At 45.6% G+C, this 23,497-nt stretch overlaps 1 protein-coding gene across 1 annotated transcript in view; it reads left to right on the forward strand.

The window, feature by feature from the left end:
• The window catches only part of LOC147684725 (cytochrome P450 2K1-like), a 73,046-nt gene that overhangs the window by 45,061 nt on the left and 4,488 nt on the right, over positions 1-23,497 (forward strand). The window contains exons 6-7 of the mRNA XM_086942386.1: positions 10,175-10,316; positions 21,776-21,963. Coding sequence (XP_086798512.1) covers positions 10,175-10,316; positions 21,776-21,963 — 330 coding nt within the window. The remainder of the gene's footprint in view (positions 1-10,174; positions 10,317-21,775; positions 21,964-23,497) is intronic.

Raw genomic sequence — 23,497 nt, forward strand, 5'->3', positions numbered from 1 at the left:
AGACTCCCCCACTATGCCTCTGGATTCAAGTAGTGCTAGCAGATTACTCTCTTTCGCTCCCCCCCCATCCCCCCCACCCCCCTACCCCTCCTGACTAGCTGTACCTCCGGACGGGCCAGCAAATTCCTTTCACACAAATCAGTAATCCTTGGGTTTATCTTTCCTGGAGTGTGGAACACACCTGGCAAAATGTGTATCCTGGTGATTCCCATGCCGGTGTCATAAGGGAACATTCAGTGTCCACATTTTTGTTCAGAGAGTGTTTGCAAACTCCAGGGAAGGTTTTTCGAAGGACTCCTGGACTGCCTCAAAAGAGGCAATCACTGAATTCTCCAAAGAATTGCCTTGTGTGTAGTGCAGGGGATGAACTTCAATATTCCCCAGGGCCGTGCAGTAGCTATTAGATATAGGTACCACCAAGGGGCACTGCATGTCCAACTAACATTTAAAGTATATCATCAGAATCTTGCTGAGTGATGTCCACCACCACCCAGCTTTTCTTTCCCATTATAACTGAGGGAGAAACAGCTTCCGTTGCAGAAGACAGGTGGGGTGGAAGAGACTGGGCTTGAATGGGGCAATATATCTGTCCAGGTCTAAACTGAGGCATTGTGTGCTGTCAGATGATGCACTGACAGCCTCATGCAAGTGACTGTGATGAATGTTCATTTTAAATTTTCATTCCATTGACAGAAGCTAAGCATTCTTTGTTTTAGATTCACTGAATTTCCCCTCAATCATGTAGGGTGCAGACCCTCACCGGTTGCTTTTTTTCAGTGTCACTCATAGGCTATTCTTTTTTTGATACACTTGTCATTCACATTGTACTGTGGGAAAAACTGACTACTTCCTGTTGCTGTGTTCATTTCCTGCTTGAGAGGTTTACTCCAGCCCAATAGCTTATGTATCAAGGTGATAATACCTTCAGTGTGCTTTCCAATAGCTCCATTCACATTTTGTACCAACTTCAAGCCTAAAGCTAACTGCAAGTCCATCACTCTCATTGTCACATAAGCAGCATCAACTGTGCACACAAAACTACTAATGACCTGGTCCTCTAGTATTCCATAGGAGTGCAACATCACTCCACACTAATCTTTTCCCTTATCCAAGAAACCCTTGAAGCGCGGCAGAGCACAGATGAACGACCAGTCCCATCTGCATAGGTTTATTGGTTATTTCTCCAGCTCAGAGGTGTCATTAGTACTTACTCCATCCCAGCTAGGAAGTTTGTCAAATGAGGGATGTGGAGAATGTTTTCATCTGTAAGTAGGATTGTGCAAACTTTGGAACATTGGGAATACAGGACAAATTGCCAGTAGGCTGGACTTCCCAAAGTATGTCTTACTGGAAGAATTCACCCCTGGATTTCACTACCAGAAAACTTAAATCTATCAGATAATCTCAAATGCTACAACCAAGACATGACCACTACACCTTTACCACAAATTATTTTTTGTGTCTGTAGATTTGCACCATTCCACCAACAACATAAAGTGGGATCATGGTTTGCTTTGTTAAATATTTGTTCTAGTGACATAAGATCATAAGGCAGGATTTCTCTGTTCATTGTAATTGCATTTATATAGCGCTTTCTATTCTGGACGAGGAGTCAAAGCGCTTATACATGCAATCAGGATATGGAGTAATGACACCATCAGCACTAGAAAGACTGCAAACTTTCAGCAATTTAGGAAGGTAATGATAACCCAAGGCGTGAAAAAGCAGCACTACCCACAGAACAGGAATTACCATTGCACCTGCCCCTTGTAAATGATCCTGAAAACTTTCCCAGGTTCATACCACTGGCTCAGAGCTTCTTTGTTCCCCAGCTAGGGCTGTGCTGTACATACACAAATACATACAATTAGTGCTGGAGAATATTCCCCTAAATTTTGGTTTTTACTTGAATTTTAGCCATAAAAGCTACTTTTGAAGGATGTTTCACCCTGATTTTATAAACTTCACAAAGCTGATGAAGTTAGTGAATTTAAACAAAAGAAGTTTTGATGTGAGTGAAGAGACTGTTGCCCAACTATGCACATGCAGCCATTCAATTCAATTCAATTCAAAGAATCTTTATTCGGTGATTAAAAAAACACCATAAAAGCACCCACATATATACATAATAAAAAATCATTAAACATTTCCAAGATCCTTTGTACAGAGTATTACAAAGCATAAAATGCAAACAGTAAAACAGTGTATGACACTTAAAAGGGATAAATTTACAAGCATTTCATTATTCTCCCCTAGTAAGCCTTAAACGAATCGCTACCTTAATAAAATTAATGATACTACACAATGTTAAGGGGTCCGAAGCTTTCTGTAGAAATACTAGTGCCTCCCTAGCGTGAACCAATTTAGCTTTTTTTAAGAGGTTTACGAGAAATTTGCGCCTGGGCATTGAGTAAAAGGGGCAGAGTAAAACAAAGTGAAGGGAGTCCTGCGGAGACCTGTTGTCGCAGCCGCAGGATCCCTTCTGTTCAATTGATGACGCAAATCCTGCTGGTGATGCCAACATAAATGGAAGTAGGTTCAGTCTGAAACGGCACATCAAGAACCTATCCTGTGCGTTATACATGAGGTACAAGTATGGTTCCATTCCCTCCACGCTCTTCACTAGGTTATGGGCCCTCACTGTCTTTTTACACCCTTCAGCCTCAGCTCTGCATAGGTTTTTCCGCTCTAGAAAAATTTTCCCTACTTGCAACTTATTCTGGGCTACGATTGTTGCAGGGTTAGTGAAGAGGTTCCCAAAGCCTAGTTCCTCAAGGGTGTTCTTCACATAAAGGAGCCAGGGAATGCGCATACATTTGTCCCTCTCTAAACAATCCGATAAGATTTCTCTACTGAGTGACGCATCAGGATTGACCCAGATTTTTAACCAGGCTACAATAGGCCTCAGTTTTACCAGGTCTTCTATATACGGCCTCCCTAACTCCCTGTGGGCAATCAATCCAGCAGTACTTTGGGGTACCCTCAGGATTGATTTCAAATACTTGTTTTCTTCCCGTTGGATTCTTGTGGTATTGACAAAGCCCCATACTTCTGCCCCGTAAATTACTTTGGAGCATGATACAGGGCTGTACAAGTTCATCACCTGTTCCGGGGACCATCTTCCTAGCCTCCTGCCATAGCTAGCTATTGCCCCGTTAGATGCAATCATTTTACCACAACGCTTCTCCACCAAGGAATCAAACTGTAAGGCACCATCAAATGTTACCCCCAAATAGGGAAACGTTTTAACCTCTTCTACAATGTGACTCCCTATTGTATAAGTGAATTTAGAGGTAGTTTTTTTCCCCGCCAGGAGCACATAGGATTTGCCCAAATTAACAAAGAGGTCCAGTGCACCCATGAACTTGACGAATCCATCGATCAAGATTTGTAAGCTCCTGGGTGTACGTGCAATCAGTACCGCGTCATCTGCGTATAGCAGAACGGGAATATGACGCGACCCGACCCTTGGACAATCTGCCTCTAGACCTAACAGAAACTGCTCCAAATTATTAATGTAAAGGGAAAACAAAAAAGGGGCAAGAATACAGCCTTGTTGGACTCCGCTCATACAGGGAAAAGAGTTAGTCAGTCCCCCCTCCCTATTGAAACGGACCTTAGCCGTGGTGTCGCTGTGCAATTCCCTCAATATATTAATTAGGCCACTCTCTATCCCCATACTGAACATCATGCCCCACAATTTCTCCCTGTTGACGTGGTCAAATGCCGCTGCCAAATCCATGAAACCCATGTAAATGGATTCATCACTAGCCATGGTATATTTGGCAGTCAGCATGTAAAGGTTCAGGCATTGGTCACTAGTAGACCTCCCTGTCCTAAATCCATATTGAGTGTCCGAGAAGATGTTATTTTCTTCGATCCACTCGAACAGTCTGTTAAGAATTGCCCTTCCCAAGAGTTTTGCTGACACATCAATCAGGGAAATTGGGCGGTAGCACTTGGGGTCGTCCCTGTTGCCCTTCTTAAAGATCGGCACAATTACCGCTTTGGACCAGGACGAAGGCAGGCCACAGGTGATAGCAGTGTTAATGACCCTTGTCATTAGAGGGGCCCAAAGTTCAATGCTACTCAAAAACAGATCTGGGGGAATTCCGTCGGGCCCCGGGGCTTTATTTTGAGTCAGGCCCTCTATCCCTGCTGTGATCTCCTTGATGGTGAATTCAACAGGTGGGCCTGAGTTAGGGTAGCCGATAAGTCTACAGTGGTGACAGGCTCATGGTTATACAGACTCCTGTAGTGGGTAACCCACTGTTCTGGGAGGATATTAGCTCCTATCTCCGGGGTGTCTTTTTCCTGGAAAGTTGGGTTATTAATAATTTTCCAGAAACCCGCTAGATCCTTTCTTTCCCCTGCTTCTCTTAAATCTGCCCACGCTTCTGCCTGCAAGACAAGTTTCCTCCTCTTAATCTCTTTTTTATAATTTTCTCTGCATGCCTTAACTTTATGGGGGACCCTTGGTTTAGATTTAAGGCAGCTTTTCAGCTCCCTTAGAGCTTTAGAGCAATCTTTATCGAACCATCGGGGATTCCCGTGGTTCTTTAAGGGTACACTAGTCTTTAGTAGACCGTCGATCAGATTAGCAATCTGATCGAATGCCTCCATTAGCCTCAATCCTTGAACTTCTGTGTCTAAACAGTCATTGATGGCAAGTTTGCCGGCATCCACCAGGTCCTTATAAAACTTTTCCCCATCAATTTTGGACCACTTTAGTCTCCTGCCTTGATCTGTTGCCCTCTCAGTGATTGTCCGTTGGGCTCTATTTCTTGAGCCCACCCTGTACAACAGCTCCAAGACAAGAGGGTTATGGTCACTAAAACCACTCCATTCAATCCCTGCACTAGTTATCTTATTTATCAGAGATCTTGAGACCAGGATATAGTCTATGAAGGATGAGCATCCTCTACCCTTAAATGTGGGTGGGAGTGTACCATCCTCCTGCGTCCCCATCATATTAATAGTGTGCTCAAGGTCATACTTGAGCCGGAGCGTACTGAAAGCTAGCCCTATCGGTGTATGGGAAAAGTGCGGCCCCTTCTCCATGGGGCATTGGGACCAGTCTGTATTTATTTGAACCAGTGCCGGGCACAGATGGCAATTATAGTCCCCCATAACCAACAGTGCATGTGGCTGCCCCTTTTTTTGGCCCGTTGTTTCCTGACCCAACCTATGATCCATTTCAGCGGTGAGAGGGGTGTGGGTTCCCGCTGTCTCATTGTTGTAGATATTGAAGGCTACAAATCTAAGCCCCTTCCCGGAGAACCTAACTGCCTGAATCCTATGGGAGTTCCAGTCTAGGCAAGAGCAACTGCCCGGAAGGCCCAGGTCTATGTAAATAGATAATCCTCCCATAGCTCTCCCTGATCTTGATTTTTGGGCGGGTACAAAAAAACACTTATACCCTTACAAGTGGAAGTTATTCTCAGATGCCCAGGTCTCCTGCAGACAGATTACATGGAATTTCCTAATATAGTCGAGCCACTCTTTATTATTAAATTTTCCAGCCAGACCAGCTATATTCCATGAGATAATTCTCAGTGCCTCGCCCCCCTGCTCCGCTCCCCCAAGGTGCCCCCTTTGTAACTCACACCCTGACTTTTCCATGTCCGGCCCATGTCCCCCTCCTATACATCCAGTATCTACAACCCTAGGTACATCAAGTGCAGACGTCATGCCACAACTCGATGGCATTTGCTTTGCCGCAGGACTGTGCTCCTCCGACTCTTCTTTCGAAGCCCCTTTACCCCCTTCTCCCCGAGCACCATTATCCATTTGTCAATCTACCCCCTCTAGGCCATCCAGACAATGAAACCGGTTAAATGTGTGAAGGGGTGGCTCTGGGCGGCTGAATGCTGGCCTGGGGTTAAATTCGTGACGATCTCCCCTCCGACCAACCCTTTCCCAGTTGTCATAGGTTCGAAGCGTATGTGCACGGGCAGGGATAGGGGGAAAGAAGAAAGACACATGAAGGGTTTGAATGGTTGACACCTGCGATCTGTTCTTTCCCTGGCATATGTGAGAGACAGTTCCAGCGTCCCTGAAGCTCACCAATATGCAATCCCCTATAATGGATTTGCGTGTTCTCCCCACCCATGGGACCCTTCTGACCATTATAATTTCGTTATTTAAATGTACTGGTAAGGGTCTATTCAAGTTTAGCCACTTAATTACCCTGCTTTTTAGGGCACAAAAATCCTCAGCTTCACCCACCTCTAGCGGGGGAACGCCCGCCATGACTACAGTAAAGTCATTTGCCTCTGGTGGTAAGTTAGGTCTGCGTGGCCTGGGGGGAAGCTTCATTAGTGGTGTTAGTGCGGCACTATCTGAAGGCTGTGCTGGAGGAACAGAATCTACAGGGGGGGTAGGCCCGATGGAATTAGATGACTTCGTTGGAGCAGGGTTATTCCTCTGGGGTTGTGGTGGGGCAGCCGCAGTCGCAACCTGTGTCAGGGCTAAACTCATACCGCTTTTTGGGGGCTGTTTAAGGGCTGTTGGAGTGGCGATGAGCTCAGGGGGCCTTCCTTGAGAGTTGACCGGGATTTTCATGCTACTTAGTGTAGCCTCCAGGATGGTTAGTCTAATTTCCACCTTTTTAATGCTTTCACTAATTGGTAACAATAGTGACCTGAGCAGAAATTCCAAGTTACCTAGCGGGGCGACAGAGAGGGGGGCATTAGCAATATTATTTGCTATATCTTTAATCAAAACGGGGGCCAAACCGTCCTGTGCAGCAGGTTTAGGATGTGAATCATCCACTGTTGTCACAGTCGGTATGGGAGGTTTAGATGACTTCCCAAACTCGGAATGAGGGGTTTTGGGTTTATTTTTCCCTTGGGCACACCTCGTCTTCCTCCTGCGTTTGTTTGGGGGGGGGCCAAATACTCCTTGTGCTGCAGCTGGCTTAGGTTTAGCTTTCCTAGGTTTCGGGGCTGGGGGAGGTTGAGAAATTAGATCAATAGTCACCCTGCTTGGGCTTATGCTGCTCACTGGGGTTGAGCTCGTGGGTGACGCTAGGGGGGTTTTTGTACGATCCCTCAGCAAGCTATTGGGGTCAACTCTTCACTAGGCGTGGTGGGATATTCTCCAAGAGGTCTATTTTTCAGGTTGTCTATAGAGCGTCTCTGCTCAGCCCTGAGTCGGTTAGGAGTGCTCTCCTTGTCCCCGTCCCCCACAGCCCGAGGGAAGTAATTCTCTAATGTCTTATTTTTAAGTCCTCCCTGCTTCATGGGGGTGCTTTCCCTTGCCGGGGACGGCATGGCGTCTAGGGTTTAATAAAGACTATGGGGCACTATATCAGTTAATTGGACCAGAAGCCAGGAGACAAAACCAAGAGAGTAGGCCCAGCCCAGCCTACTCCGGCCTAGGACGGCCTAAGACGGTCCCGCCCTTGTCCCGGGCTTCTCCCGGCGCGCTCCCGCGAAGCGGTGGCACTAATCGCTTTTAACACTATAACAATGGGCTCTAAGGCTATTGGGCGGGGGGCGTGGCCAGCGGGGAGAGCAGCCCAGGTATTGCTGATTGGGCGCGCAGGGACTCCTGGACACTGGAGTCCCTGCCTATGTTACTCGCAGCCCCGCCGACACACTTGCCTGCCCCGTGCTCCTCTCAGGGTGCTCCACACAGACAGCAGTCCTTAGATTCCACACTCCAAAGCGCTGCGGGACCCGCGAAGCGGGTCCGGTGAGGCGCTGTGCGGGACCACGACAGACAGCACTAGAAATCCAGCGGGAGGCCAAAGGTCCGTTTCACAGATACGAAGAGAGTCCCAGGAGGCTATGGGCAGTGGTCGTTTTAGTTCCGTGGGCGGGGGGCGTGGCCAGCGGGGAGAGCAGCCCAGGTGTTGCTGATTGGGCGCGCAGGGACTCCTGGACACTGGAATCCCTGCCTATGTTACTCGCAGCCCCGCCGACACACTTGCCTGCCCCGCGCTCCTCTCAGGGTGCTCCACACAGACAGCAGTCCTTAGATTCCACACTCCAAAGCGCTGCGGGACCCGCAAAGCGGGTCCGGCGAGGCGCTGTGCGGGACCACGACAGACAGCACTAGAAATCCAGCGGGAGGCCAAAGGTCCGTTTCACAGGTACGAAGAGAGTCCCAAGACGCTATGGGCAGTGGTCGTTTTAGTTCCGTGGGCGGGGGGGCATGCCAAGCGGGGAGAGCAGCCCAGGTGTTGCTGATTGGGTGCGCAGGAACTCCTGGACACTGGAGTCCCTGCCTATGTTACTCGCAGCCCCGCCGACACACTTGCCTGCCCCGCGCTCCTCACAGGGTGCTCCACACAGACAGCAGTCCTTAGATTCCACACTCCAAAGCGCTGCGGGACCCGCGAAGCGGGTCCGGCGAGGCGCTGTGCGGGACCACGACAGACAGCACTAGAAATCCAGCGGGAGGCCAAAGGTCCGTTACACAGGTACGAAGAGAGTCCCAGCAGCCATTCAATATTACATATCACAAAGCTTTATTTACATTTAAAATCTGTTTTTGTGCTTCAATTTTGACACAAATTACATAAATCTTCAAAATAGGAGCATTGTAACTGGCGTCAGGCATAAGAAATTCATTTTAGGCTTAATGTATACTTTAGGAAACCTGTTATCCTTCAATGAAGCACATAGGTGTAGCAGAATTACCGTATGGAATTCCTCTATGCCTGGTCATGACTGACCCATTGTTCCCACACCCAGTTTTCCTTGGTTCAGTAACACTGGATCCGATTGTACCACCTAGAAATTCCAGCAGGTAGAAACACATCAGTCTTTGGCTGCACCATCATCCAAGACTCGTTCCACAGTCCTTGACAAAGATTTTCTCCGGCAAGGAAAATCACACAATGCTCCCCCAACCAAACCTTTCTTCCATTTCCAACACCAAAACCCCTCTGCCTTCAACTCTGCCGTGCATGGGAGTCACTGCACAGAGCTGCTGGTAAATGTGTTTTTTAACCCCCTCGGGATAGGGAATACCTTGCAGAATTCCACATGGTAGTTATATGTCTGTTTAACTATTCCCCATTTCGAGGGTTCTACTTCATAGACAACATTTCTTCAAAAGCAGTCTTGTAGATCGGTTCCATCAAGCCAACGTCCAACTTCCTCTACCCATCTCTTGGAGATCCAAAGGAAATACTGCATTTACGCATGCAGTAGGTGAGCAGGTCTGGAATCAATTGCCAATGGCTAGAAGGTGTGAGTCGAAACATGTCAAACAAATGTTGAAGATGTGGTGGTTCACCTGCCTAAATAGTTGAGATTACTATTTTTCTTCTGCTGTAGTTTCTCTCAGTTGATACCTTAGCTTAGCACTGTGAAGCTGTGGAGACTGCAAACCTCACACCAACTATTCCTCCTAGGTCTTGATTTTGGCTCATTGATGAAACAAGGACACTTTCTTAAGAGGTCCTTGGTTTGTGTGTGAAGGATGCCCCTGACCAGGTGGTTGTGGGAGATTATCATGACACCTCAAATGTATTTTGCCATTGTATCCCTTTGTTAGAGATAATGCTCATAAGGTATATTGTAAAGCAGATGGGACCTTCAACCGGGTAGAAGCTGGAGAGGGGGCCCAGTGAGGAGGCTTGTGGGACGTTTTTGTGGGGCCGTGTCAAGAAAATGAGGAAGGGCCTCTCATAGGAGAGGGACCTGTTTCATAGTTTAAAAAATGTTTGTCGGGAAAGAAAAACACAACAGATTCAGCATTTTGCACCTTATAGTGGTATTAGCCATATTAACTGTCTAGTTATTATTAAATAGGGCCACTTTGCTTTAAAATCTTTAAAATCTATATATGCTTGATCGAGTGCGGGGCCCTGAAAAAGCGTGTCTTGTGCAATAATGACCCCTCAGTTCCCGGCTTCTGTTGGAGCTCAGCTTAAAATGTCAGAGTGAAGTATAAACAGGAGGGCAGGAAGTTGGGGCAGAGAGCTTCTGAGGCAGAATAATCCAGAGCAGAGAAGCAAATAGGCACAGGCATTTCCCCAGTTATAGTGGTGCAGTGAAAGACATTTGCAGAAGTAATATGCACTATAATGTACTTATGCAGTCTCATTCTTTCTCTCAGAAGTTTTAAAATCCCTTGACAAGAATTTTAATATTTTACATGATACATGAATTCATTGGGCCACTTATACACTTGAGCATTTAAGCATTTTATTTTGCAGGAATCTAAAAATTCTAGCACCCATTTTCATGATAAGAACTTACTGTATTCCACACTGGACCTATTTGCAGCAGGCACAGAAACAACGTCCACAACTCTTCGTTGGGGTCTTCTATTAATGATGAAATATCCAGAGATACAAAGTAAGAACTGAATGTTAAAAGTCTATTCAATGCTTTAGAGTAGTACTGATTCTGAATACATCAGCCTGGTTGCTATTTGTTTTTTTTAAATCTTTTCTCCACTAACAGAATTCTGCACATATGTGAAGCTGAAAATGAGCTCAGTTTTTGGTAGCTACTTAACAAATTGCCATCACATTTTGTGGAAATCAGTCATAATTGTAGCTGCTTTCAATGTGCAGTTAATGTCTACCAGGATGCTAAGGTATATAGATAATCCAGACAACGGGCAAAGTCAGAGATGTGATGTAAGCTGTAACCGGTTCCCAACACTACTCGCAACAGGTTTTATCTGATAGTATCTTTGTTTCACCTATGGGATCCTGGCCTGAGTACCCAGGCAACCTTCAGAGAAATGTTTAACAATCCAACCAAAAAACAATGCTATTCGAGAAATGTAAAACAAACATTTTAAAAATGAAGTAGAAATACAAAAATACAAATTTAACAAGCACAATGCTACTAAATGACAAAACTCAACTAAAGCCTAAAGAGACAGTAAAACAAACTGACAGTTACATAATGCCCAATTGGAAATTATTTAAGACTAAGGAATTGTAACAGTGCAATTGCTGGAAAATGACTAAAGGGCTTCTGCTGGCTTTGGCGTGCTGCGGGCCAGAAGAGGGATGTGCCCGCTGGCCTGGCAGACTATAGTCCACCAACTTTAGAGATTGCTACCTGTCAGGCTAAGATCTCTGTACCTTCAGCAGCAGTAGCTCCAGTGCAGATCTGCTGAAGACACTGTATCTTTGCTGTATGAGCACCATGGCCTATGTGCCCACACAGCAATGTTTTTGATTATCTAAAAGAAACTACCAAAGTTTGGGGTTGCAAAGCTACCCGCTCCACCAAACTCTAAATAAGCCCCTAAGTCTATTATAAAAATGGCAGTAAGACCTAGAAACCAAATGTGGCTAAGCCAAGTATGCAAGAGGTTGGAGTGAATTGGGTCTTTGGCATGTTAACAGATCTTCAGGGCTCATTCCAACAACCCCATGATCTGGTCAACAGCTCCTAAAGTACTTGTAGTTCTTCTCTAGTCACCTGCCAATTCTTCCAGTGGGCATTGTGTGCCCTTTGTTTAGGGACATCTCAGCTTTGAAGGCAGGCTAGACACAGGGGTACAGGGCCTTTCATTAGACTCAGCCAGCAGAGTCCTTCAGGAAATTGTCTTCAGCATTTTTGGGAGCTGTCCTATCAGGCAGATAATTAAGGGGAGCTTTGTTTATCCTCTGAGGCGGAAGCCGGAGGACTGCACGCTCATATTCGAGTAATTGATTTTAAAACTGTCACTTATTGAATTCTGTGTTTTTAAAAAAAGCGAACGAAGCTCACCTGCACTACAGCGCCGGCTTGTTAGCGCTAAGGCAGCCCTCCCAGACCCTCCTGACACAGCGAGCCCACCGCTGATACAGGGGAAACGCCCTCACCGCCAGCGCGGTCACCACGCGGAGCCACGCCCACTGCGAGGCCACGCCCACCAGGAAACTATACTTAAACGCTGTCAGACAGCGCAACGAATCACTCTTCTTTGTTTATCCTCTGAGGCGGAAGCCGGAGGACTGCACGCTCATATTCGAGTAATTGATTTTAAAACTGTCACTTATTGAATTCTGTGTTTTTAAAAAAAGCGAACGAAGCTCACCTGCACTACAGCGCCGGCTTGTTAGCGCTAAGGCAGCCCTCCCAGACCCTCCTGACACAGCGAGCCCACCGCTGATACAGGGGAAACGCCCTCACCGCCAGCGCGGTCACCACGCGGAGCCACGCCCACTGCGAGGCCACGCCCACCAGGAAACTATACTTAAACGCTGTCAGACAGCGCAACAAATCACTCTTCTTTGTTTATCCTCTGAGGCGGAAGCCGGAGGACTGCACGCTCATATTCGAGTAATTGATTTTAAAACTGTCACTTATTGAATTCTGTGTTTTTAAAAAAAGCGAACGAAGCTCACCTGCACTACAGCGCCGGCTTGTTAGCGCTAAGGCAGCCCTCCCAGACCCTCCAGACACAGCGAGCCCACCGCTGATACAGGGGAAACGCCCTCACCGCCAGCGCGGTCACCACGCGGAGCCACGCCCACTGCGAGGCCACGCCCTTTATACCCAATATAAATGTGCCGGCCATACCAGCGCAGCGGACGAGCGCAGCGGGAGCGCCGTCTGCGCGCCGAAGGCGCGCCTAAGGCAAGCCCGTCTGCGCCCGTCTGCGCCCGTCCGCGCACGACCGGGCCTAGGGCCAGACTCTATGCCTATCCCAGCCGCCTCCAAGGTAAGCTACTCCCGTAGAGAGCTTCTCAGCCTTAGACCCACTAAAAACAGCTCCTGTCTGGCACTACACGACCCTACTGTCCCTTTTCGCCGCTGTGATAAATGCAAACCAGGCAATCTCTCCCTTCCGAAACCCCCGGTCCCTCCCCCTGTCCTTAAAATCTCTACTCTTAACTGCAGATCACTTCCTAAACATGCCCTGCTTATCAACCATCTCATTGTTGACCTTAATCTGGACATACTTGTCCTCACAGAAACCTGGATTACGGAGCATTCCAACGCTGACATTGTCCTAGCTCTCCCCCCGGGCTTCCTAATCATGTCTCAACCTCGCCCCCTAGGTAGAGGAGGTGGATTAGCCATTATCCACAGGGACCACTTTACCTGTCGATCCAAAGACTGCGCGATTCAAGACTCTGAGAGCTGCCTCTTCACGATTCAGCTGTCTTCGACTAACTCCCTGTCAGGCCTCCTGGTGTATCGGCCGCCCGGCCACTCTGGCCCCTTCACAGCCGCCCTCCTGGAAACCGTCTCCTCCGCGGCACACCTGACACCCAACTTCCTTATAACAGGCGACCTAAACATCCATCTCGAGGATCCCCTTGACACTGGGGCAACCGACTTTATTGACGATCTAGCGGCCTTGGGTCTGCTTCTCGCCAACTCTGATCCAACACACACGAAAGGGCACCTTCTGGACCCGGTGTTTTCCAACATCCCCTCCCTCCTTTTCATCAATTCCCAACCCCTCCCGTGGACGGACCACTTTCTAGTCACGACCCATCTCCCTGGAGCTTTCAAAAGGCCTCAAAAACCCCCCACCTTCACCAGAGACAGAGCGTGGGCCAGACTCTCGGTGGAGGATTGGTCCACAGCCCTGGACGCTTCGACCCCCAGTCTTTCTGAGGACCCCTCCACCGCCGACTCCCAAGTCAGAGACTGGATATCCTCCACTCTCGATAATATTATCCCCATAAAAAATCGGGAGATCAAAAACAGGATAAAGGGCCAGGCCCCCTGGTATACTCCTGACCTCAGGGACCTACGCAAAGAGTGCAAAAAGGCCGAGAGGCAGTGGAGAAAGGACTGGCTCCACAGTAACAAAGACCTCTACAATAGTGCAGTAAGACGCTACAAATCAGCTCTCAAACTTGCCAAGGCAGGATTCTATGACAACAGAATACAAAACGCCATCAATTCCACAAAAGAAGCGTACCTGATTGTCAAAGAACTCCTCAACATTCCATCGGCACCCACCGTTTCCCATGCCCCCCCAGACAGAAGTAATGACCTTGCCTCCTTCTTCGACTCTAAAATCTCGCGAATACTGGTCTCTCTCCCCATCATCACCCCCCACAACTCCACTGATACTGAGGTCTGTACTAACAGCCCGCGGCTGTCCTCCTTTAGAGCAACCTCCCTCATTGAGGTCTCCTCCACGTTAGCCAAAATGAAAAGCGGCTCACCTCTTGACCCGGCCCCGGCCAGATTATTAAAAGCTGCCGCCCCCAGCATAGCCACTACCATCAGGGATCTCATTAACATCTCCTTACGCCAAGGCACAGTGCCGCCCAACTGGAAAAATGCGGTTGTTAAAGCCCTGCTAAAAAAACCCCATCTGAATCCTGACGACATGTCTAACTATAGACCCATATCACTCCTTCCCTGCATCAGCAAGATGGCGGAGAAACTAGTTAATTCCCAACTCTCCCAATTCCTTGAGACCAACAAAATCCTGCGCCCATCTCAAACCGGCTTTCGGCCCGGCCAGGGCACGGACACAGCCCTCCTCTCCGTCATTGAGGCGCATTCTGGATTCAGGAGGATCAGTGGCGGTGATCCTCCTGGACCTCAGTGCCGCCTTTGATACGGTGGATCACCGTGTCCTTCTACATCGCCTGGCCAGGGCAGGAATTGTGGGCTCAGCACACGCCTGGATTAACTCCTTCCTATCAGGCCGTTCATTTCAGGTGTGGGACGGCAACTCTCGCTCAGACCCCCTTCCACTCACATGTGGAGTCCCGCAGGGGTCCTCGCTTAGTCCCACCCTGTTTAATGTTTACATGGCCCCCCTGGAAGACGTCGTGACCCCCTATGGGATCAAAATTGTCAACTACGCTGACGACACCCAACTTGTCGTCTCCCTCTCCCAGCTGGACAAACATCCAGACAGCCTGCGGAACTGCCTCCAGGACATCTACTCCTGGATGTGCGAATCCTCCCTAAAATTGAACGGTGCTAAAACTGAAATTATGCTCCTGGGCAACAAATGGTCATCAATCCCCACCTCGGTGTGGCCGGACACCTTTGGTGAGATACCCACTCCAAAGACAGAAGTCAAAACGCTAGGCGTTTGGCTGGAACCAAGCCTCACCATGAAGACCCAGGCAACCAAGACCGCTGGAACATGCTTTGGCCTCCTGCGGTCAACCCGCAAAATTCTCCCTCTCCTACCTCCGCTCTCCAGGAAACTGCTGGTTCAAGGGCTCATCCTAGCCAGACTTGACTATAGCAACGCCGTCTACCTCGGTGCACCGGAGTTTACCTTAGCCAAACTCCCACGGGCACAAAACGCCGTGGCAAGGCTCATAATGGACCTCCCCCTAGAGCCTCTGCCAAATCAGCCCTCAAGGCCCTGCACTGGCTCCCTGTCCGCCAGCGAGTTGAGTTTAAAGCAATGTGCACCAGTCACAAACTCATTAATGGTGCCGGCCCGGCCGCCCTGAAAGACCTTGTCGCCCCTTACAAAGCCCCAAGGTCACTGCGCTCGGACGACGAGCATTTGGCCATCGTCCCTAAATTTAAGAAGGCTCGGACCGGTGGCCGTCGCTTCTCGGTCAAAGCCTCCTCAGGCTGGAACGCACTGCCTCGCCACTTGCGTCTGGAACCCTGCCACGCCCTCTTCCGGAAAAAACTAAAAACTTTTTTATTCCCCAAATAGTCTTCCGGTCCCCCCTCCTCTTGGATATCGCAGCTCTATAGCGCGGGGATGCCTCCGTGTCACCAGGCGCTCTATAAATTTATAAATAATAAATAATAATAATAATTACCCACAATTCCAGTGATATTTTCTCACTAAGGCAAAGCATGGATTGTTCTGTCTTCTCTTTTTCCAAACTTGGTCCGTAGGTCCAGAAATGATTTGTAAAGTAAAGAACACATGTGTACTGGGGTGGAGAAGTGATCTAAATAACGATGATGGATTCAACACAGGTCTGTGAGGAAGAACGTCTGAAACATTTCAGTGCTCTGTCCATCATCTCCTTGTGTTTGTATTGTTCGTCCTAAGTTGGCAGGGTATGCCCAGACATGGGTCCCTAGCTCACTTTGCCACTAGATTCAAGCTAGCCTGGCTGATAAGGGGTGTTGCCCTGAAACATGTCCCAGGATGCTTGTTTCCGGTCCAGGGAAGACCTGGCTTGGTAGTTAAGGCTAGACTGTTCCCATGAAGCATAAGGCCAAGACTGATTTGCATATAGCTGGATCTGAACTGGGGTGGCCAAGTGAGCTAAAGAAGGATGATGGACTCTGAAACGTTTCAGTGCTCCCTCCATCATCTCCTTGTGTTTGAATTGGTAGGCACTCCACAAAAATCCATGGTCGACCCTATATGTCCTACACCCATTTTCTAAAGATTAAGGTGATACATAAGTCCTGTCAAACTTGTCTCTTAGCTGCATCAGAAGCAGCTCCTTTGCAATGGTGAAGGAGCATCACCCCATTGGCTCAGAGCCAGCAGCTGAAAAATAAAACAACATTTTATTATTTCTTTATTTCTTAGTTGCTGGCTGAGCCAGCATGTGTAGGGAGGTGTGGGGCTGGGCCATAGGAGGGAGGAGGAATGAAGTGTATGCACACTTGTAAGTGCGCATGTCTGTTTGGTAGGCTGTTTTAGGCTGGCTAAAAAAAACATGCACAGGTAGGTTTCTCCAAACCAACTGTATTGCAATGTCGGGTTGGAGAAACAACACAGACTCCCTGTGCCTGAGCGAGCAGTACACTCGCCTGTTCATGCCAATCCCTGCCCTGCTCTCATGCTTTTGGTAATAGCATGAGAGCAGCGCAGGGATTACACAGAGAGTCTCTTATGCTGTCCCAGTGTCTACTGGGACCAAGAAGCAGCGGAACACTGAGGTTCAGTTTCAGCTTCAGGTAAGTTTTTTTTATTATTACCCCCCAAGCTCCCCCTCCAGTGCTCCCCCCACACCTACTCACCCACCCGACCACTTTTTGTTGGAGTTGGTCACCACTGGGTTGCAGGAGTTTGACCATTCCAAACCACATAGCAGAGGCCGTCCTCAAAAAGCAAGGGCCAGTGTGGACAGTGAGCACCTATTACACTATAATGGGCCTGATTACGATGCCGGGCGGAAAGCCATACGACAGCTTGTTGGAAGCTTTCTGCTCGACATCGTAGGTTTCCCTCCAACTGCCGTTATACGATACCGGCAGTCAGAGGGAAACCCATGGGGGGATTTCAATGTGCTTCCGACGGGGTGCGTTAGAAAGCATTATAATCCCAGCCAGCCTCACTCCGCCATCGGGATTATGATGTCACTTTCCCACAGCCTTTCCGACATGGAAAGCCTGTCGGAAAGTGACATTGGGGGTCCCTAGCAGGGCCTCTTCCACCCCCAGGCCCTCCGCTATGGGGCCTGGGGGGGTACCTGTGGTGTCCTCTAAACATCCCTGCACCATGTGGCAGGCACCGCATGGTGTCTGCCACAAGGGGCAGGGATGTTTTTAAAACATCCATTTTACAAATGTAGTTTGTGCTGCAAGCTTTTTCCGCCCACCCAACAAGCTACAATTGAAGAATGGTTGGGCGGTTCCAGTCCGCAGCGGTTTCGGTCGGACCCAAGTCCAACTGACATTGCAATATGGCACAATGCAACTTTACAATTTCTTGCTGAATTATTGATAGGATATTCACTCTTCCATTCCATTTCCAACCTCATACTGGTTCATGAAGCCTTGGTGTCCAGGCAAGGATAAATGGCAGAAGGCAAACTGTTGGTTCATACCTTAGATTTGGTATTCAGTCAAGACCTATGGCACTTTGTTCCACTTAATTCCTCAATTGTATATGGTCCCTTTAAAAAAATCATATAAAGCTTAGGCTAGAAGTCCCATCTACATATCTAATTAGCTTCCTCCCTCTCAGGGATACAAATAAGCTATCAATCACTGTATACAGAATACAATATAAAATGCATACATCTGATTATGTTTTAAGCAAATTAGATATTTAAAACTAATTTCAGATTTAGACCTTTTGACCAAAATCCTCAAGCCCTTAAAAATGATGTTTGTAGCCAACACTTTTCTACAAATGGTTACTTACCAAAGAAAGATCATTTGGGAGAGACCAGTGTGGAACGAGAATCCGGTGTGACACAAAGGTTATCTCAGACCTATTTGACAGTGAGGAATCTATTCTTAATTCACAATCACATAACCTACATAGACATTTGACCAGCTGGGAGTGGCTGTTTGTACTTTAGCCAACATGTTGTGTACATTGGTAGTTAACATATGACACTCTCCTGCCAAACTTTCAGGCCAGTACAATGATAGCCGGAACTGCACTGGGAGTTACAAGAACACTTTTGTAGCATAGCATATTGTGGCTGCATAGATAGGATTTCTTATAGCCTTAGAGCTCACCATAGTGGGCTCTATCAGCCATTAAAGGTCCACGTCAGCGTTAAATACCTGAGCTGAGGTGAGGGCCTTTAACAAAGGAGCAGTAAAGTAAAGCCCGCTAAGGAGGGATCTAAGGATCTAAGGATATTAGAACATTCCACCTCTAGAGGGCGGAATGTTCTAATTTGTAAAACAAAGGCCTCACAAAGCTCGAGAGGGTTGAAATCCGCTCGGGCTCCATTAGGCTTTTGTTCACAGCTGTAGTTGTGAACAAACATTGGAATGTTGATGATGGGTTTCTACCGGCCATTGGAAGCCGAGAGCACTCCATTGTTTTCAATGTTCTACTACAGCTTAGAGTTATTTAGAGTCACTCTGTGTGGGTCCTTTAGAACCTTGTGGCAATTCTACGTGCAAAAACAGTTGGAAGCAAAACATTTGTACTGGCTATTTGGTGTGTGAAATAGTATATTATTCCATTTGAATATGTGATTTATCCTTAGAGCATCATTTTCCATTTGTAATTACCTTTACATCTGAGCTGGTCATGACTGCCTATGCAGACATAGGAGTGAGTAGAGTTTGTGCTCATATCTTGAAGGGAGCAAGTTGGAAAGATGGGAGAAAATTATGTTTGTGACTGTTTTTAGCACTTGAAATCATATTTCAGTTTTGCAAAATATTAACAAATTGTAGTGAAGACAGTTGAAGAATCACGATTAGTTTGATTTCTACTTTTATGTTTTACATTGTTATAGCCTTCCATCATTTTATGACAAGACAACCATCTGATATTCGTGGATAGAATTTGCCCTAATTGTCAAACAGATGTAACAGCCAATGGAAGGCAAGGAGATCTCAGACAGTTTAAATGTTAAAATTGAGCTATCCATAATTGATTTTTACTAGGGGTGTGCACATATTTTGCTTTTGCATATTTACAAATTTTTTGTATTTAGCGACAATACGTGTAAATACCCGAAATGCAAATCTGTCATTTAGCAATACATTTTAGTGAAAATGTGGTCTCACATTGTTTTTTGTCACAAGGACGCATTTTGCTGTCAAAAATAGCAACAAAAATAGCATAAACAACACAATGGCAAGAGTTAAAGCTGCTATTGTACTGGCTGCTCATATTATTCTACCAAGCTCAAAGTCAAAATTTGCCACAAACGCCACGTAATTGCCTGTGTTGCTCTTCCACTGCTGACTACTAGAATCATAGCAAGATTACGTGGAATTATGCGACAAACGTAACCCGGCTATTTTCGTAGTGCAAAATACACCCTCGCATTCAGAATGAACCTAAGAGTGCAAACAGCCCTAAATGCAAAGGAACCTGAACAGCAGGGCGAGCAACTGCACTTACTTACTAAATTCATTGTTCCTGTGCAAATTCCCCCCCCCCCCAACATTACTCTTAATTATGCAAGTGGGAATAATTACGTAATTCTCAGTAATTATGCATCACAAGAGTAACATAGAATTACTGAAATTACTCCAAATACTCCGGCGTAATTAAAATCTATCCCAGGACTACTCTTCATATCAGGCGCACAGAGCTGTCTACCCAATGTTCCAATGCAAACCTCCTTGGCTTTAAATCCTTTAAATTCTTTGTGTTCAACATGCCTGTCTGACCTTTCAAAGACTGAGTTAATGTAATAACTACTGCCAATTATAATATGTATACGTGGAATGGAGCCTGCAAGTTTAAAAAATAAAACATTTCCTAAAAGAGTAAATTCAGCAAAGACCACAATTGTTTATAATTAATAAAAATGTCTCCATACTCAGCATATTTTACAGATGCTAAAAATATGTAGAAGATCAGTCAAAAAATATAATGCTAATGCCCGGCTAATGCATTCTGAGGTACATTAGCAGGTGATAAGCTATTTACTCCTGAAATAAGGCATAGTGTACTACACAAATATCTGTAAATCATGTATCCATATGCTTAAATTATGACATCTAAAATGTTGACTATATTGTAGTCAAAATTTGAGCCATTCAACCATGTGGTCCCACCTTGACCTTGATCTTTTGTGAGCCTCTCCCTTTGTGCTATATTTATTTGCTTTGCATATTTTTGTGTTTTTTGCCATCTCTTTCAAAATCTGAAGGGACCCTTCTCTATGCTTTTGATCTTTTTAATTTGCTTCCGTTTCCCCTTCTCCATATCTCCAATTTCACCTTCTGTTCCGCCATACCTTATTTTGATGAATGTTCTCTCTTCCCTCTTTTTCTTTCCTATATACTGCTCATTTTTCTGGAAACTTAATTTCATCCTCTTGGTGCATGCATGATTTTCCCTTAGATCCACTTTCTATTTCTCCTTCTTGAAATACAAATGGCATTTTATATTTTCCTATGCTTTTTGGGCAGTTTCTATCTTCACAGTTTACAGGGCTTGTTTGGTTTTCCCATGAGTCTCCCTCCCTTTTTACTGTATCAGGTTGCATATGTTTTCTTGTTTGTAATGTCTGCTTGTTTTTGTGTTGGGTCATGTTTTTTTTCGTTCGTTTTGCAAATCTTGTTTCTTTATAGGTATTCATTTTCAAGAGTGTTCTATTTTAATATAAAAGCTTCCTTTATGTTGTACATATCGTCTTAAAAGATAATGAGCAACTATATTGCTTCACATTAGAAGGTGGTCTGCAAGCATTTTATCTTGGAATTATATGCAGTCATTTTGTTTTTAATTTGGTATTTTTATGGTTTATTGCAAAAGATTTGTCTCTGCACTGGTAAGGGGATTTAATAGAGATGATTCGGAAATGTTAACCCTTCCACAATAAACCAAACGCATTTTAGTTAGGATTATCTCTCCCACACAGCTTCTAATCTATAAACTCTTATTTCTTCAAATGATATCTCCAAGTATACCAGAAGAGGATTTAAGCAGTAAATCTTAGTAATTTCTATTTCAATGTGTTTATTGACTTCATATTGTCCCCTTTTGGATTATGTATATTTTCTTAAATGCAGGTTCAAATGCAATTTTTACCACAATACTCTTAAAGTTATATTCTTCTCTTTGAAGACCAAGGGATTGAGGAACTAGCTTTCAAAAGAGAGAGAGTAAAACTGTTTTCCAGGCCTCCTTTTTTCATAACTCTCATTTAAGGAGAAGCCAGAACAATTTTCATATAGTCTGAATTGATGAAGTTGTCTTTTTCATATATGGTGACTACTAATGAGCAGATAGGTATAACATAGCGCCCGCCAATTACCTATCACATATTAACACTGGACAAACCCTGATAGAGATCAGAATAAAGCCCATGTTCTTTGAGAAAAAAGCTTCATAAACCAAAGCCAATTGGTATTCAGCCACTGATGTTATCCAATCATTAACAATTTAGTTTAAAGACCTTGCTTATCCGAAAAATAAAATTAAGCAATTAGCTAAGTATTTCAATAAGTTTGTAAGGATGTAAGCATACTTTGTTATGGCACAAATGTAAACAAAATGGATGCTTTTTTTTTTTAAGGAAAGGTTCATGAAGAAATTGCTTGTGTTATAAAACCAGGGCAAGTGCCCAGGTTTGAAGATCGGAAAAACATGCCCTACACAGATGCGGTGGCACATGAAATACAGAGATTTGCAAATATTGTTCCATTGAATGTATCTCGTGCCACCATCACTGATGTGCACTTCAGAGGATACTGCATACCTAAGGTGAGTTTAAGATACCATGTGACCTGAAGATTCATAAATAACAATAATAATAACAAAAATAATAATATTAATAATAATAATGATAAAATACACATCATTACTTGCTTTTATATAGCGCTTCATAACATGCCTATTGTTTCATATCACTGTAAATAACAGATATTGCTATTACCCCATTTGATGTTACTAAATTTACCAACAATATCAGTGTCAGGGTTAATGAAGGTGAGAAGACCCCATTGTTAATAGCTTACTGTGACATATAGTGTTATGTAGAGGGTTCCTATGAAACACCATTAATTTTTACTTACTGTGTCTGATGTGAGAATACTGATAGCAACAGCTGTAGATGACTCTAGAGCAGGGGTCTTCAACCTTTTCTCTAGTGAGAGCTACTTCTCATCAGTAAAAATAATTCTGAGCAACTAAAGGCCGAGCAACTCGCACATTGTTACCAGACACCCCACGCTCAGCTTCATTAACTTTAAGCCTACTGTTCATAGGCAAGACACTATGGTTTGCGGAAAATAGTTTAACTAGGGGCACTATCACAGGGCTGTGAGAGTGTGGTCTTTGGGGATGTATGAGCATGTGTGTCTATGAATAGGATATATGTGTATGTGTGGCCGAGAGACTGTGTCTTTTGCACTTGTGGCACAGGACATACCTTTCACCATATGTGGCACTGTCACATGTATAACACAAACATACAACAATTTCTTAAATGGGAGAAATTAAAAGTGCAGAAAAATGTTCTGTACAAATGGTCATTATAAGAAACATTTTTCTACACTTTATATTTCTCCCTTTATAAATATGGCACAGTGTCTACCAGCCACTAGGAGCAAGATGTAAGTCTTATAAGCTTGTGAATGCCAGGGAACCTATACGTTTGTGGCCATTTACAAACTGCCATCTGACCCTTTCTCAACCTGAAAAGGGTCACAGATTTGCTGCAGCACAGGGTCGGAGTAACTCCCCTTCTAAGGGTTCGGAGTAAATCCCTTTCCCAGGTGGAGCCCCATCAAAAATCAAGGAATCGTAGAGGAGGGGTTTTCCCCATGGCAAAACATTTCTCACCAACAGAGATAAAACTGAAAAGTAAAAATGTGAATTTGCTCATTAGGAACTATTTCCCTGCTGCTTGTGCTCTGTGATATTACATGTGGACATTTGAGCCCGTTGAATATGCCACATGACATCCCCTATAGTATGGCCAGAACCTGTAGCTCGTACAGCTTAGTAGCCATCCTATAAAGGTGAGAAAGCCCTGAAAGCTTGAGCTACGCTCAAACCGGACAGTTGGCTCGGCTCAAGGTCCTACTGGACCCACGGGTCCAAAACAAGTGGTGCCTTCATAGAGGCTTCAGCCTGCCAGCCTCAATCCTCATTTACCAAGAATTAAAGATGTAGAACAGAAGCAAGAATGAGATTATTGCTTTGTGTATAATAATGTTTAAGCCACATATAGGATGCACATGACAACTGACTTATCTTTTAGGTCACAAATGACTTTGTAGTCTGTGCAAGAATT

This window comes from Lissotriton vulgaris, chromosome 10 (assembly GCF_964263255.1).
Source record: "Lissotriton vulgaris chromosome 10, aLisVul1.2, whole genome shotgun sequence".
NCBI lineage: Eukaryota > Metazoa > Chordata > Amphibia > Caudata > Salamandridae > Lissotriton > Lissotriton vulgaris.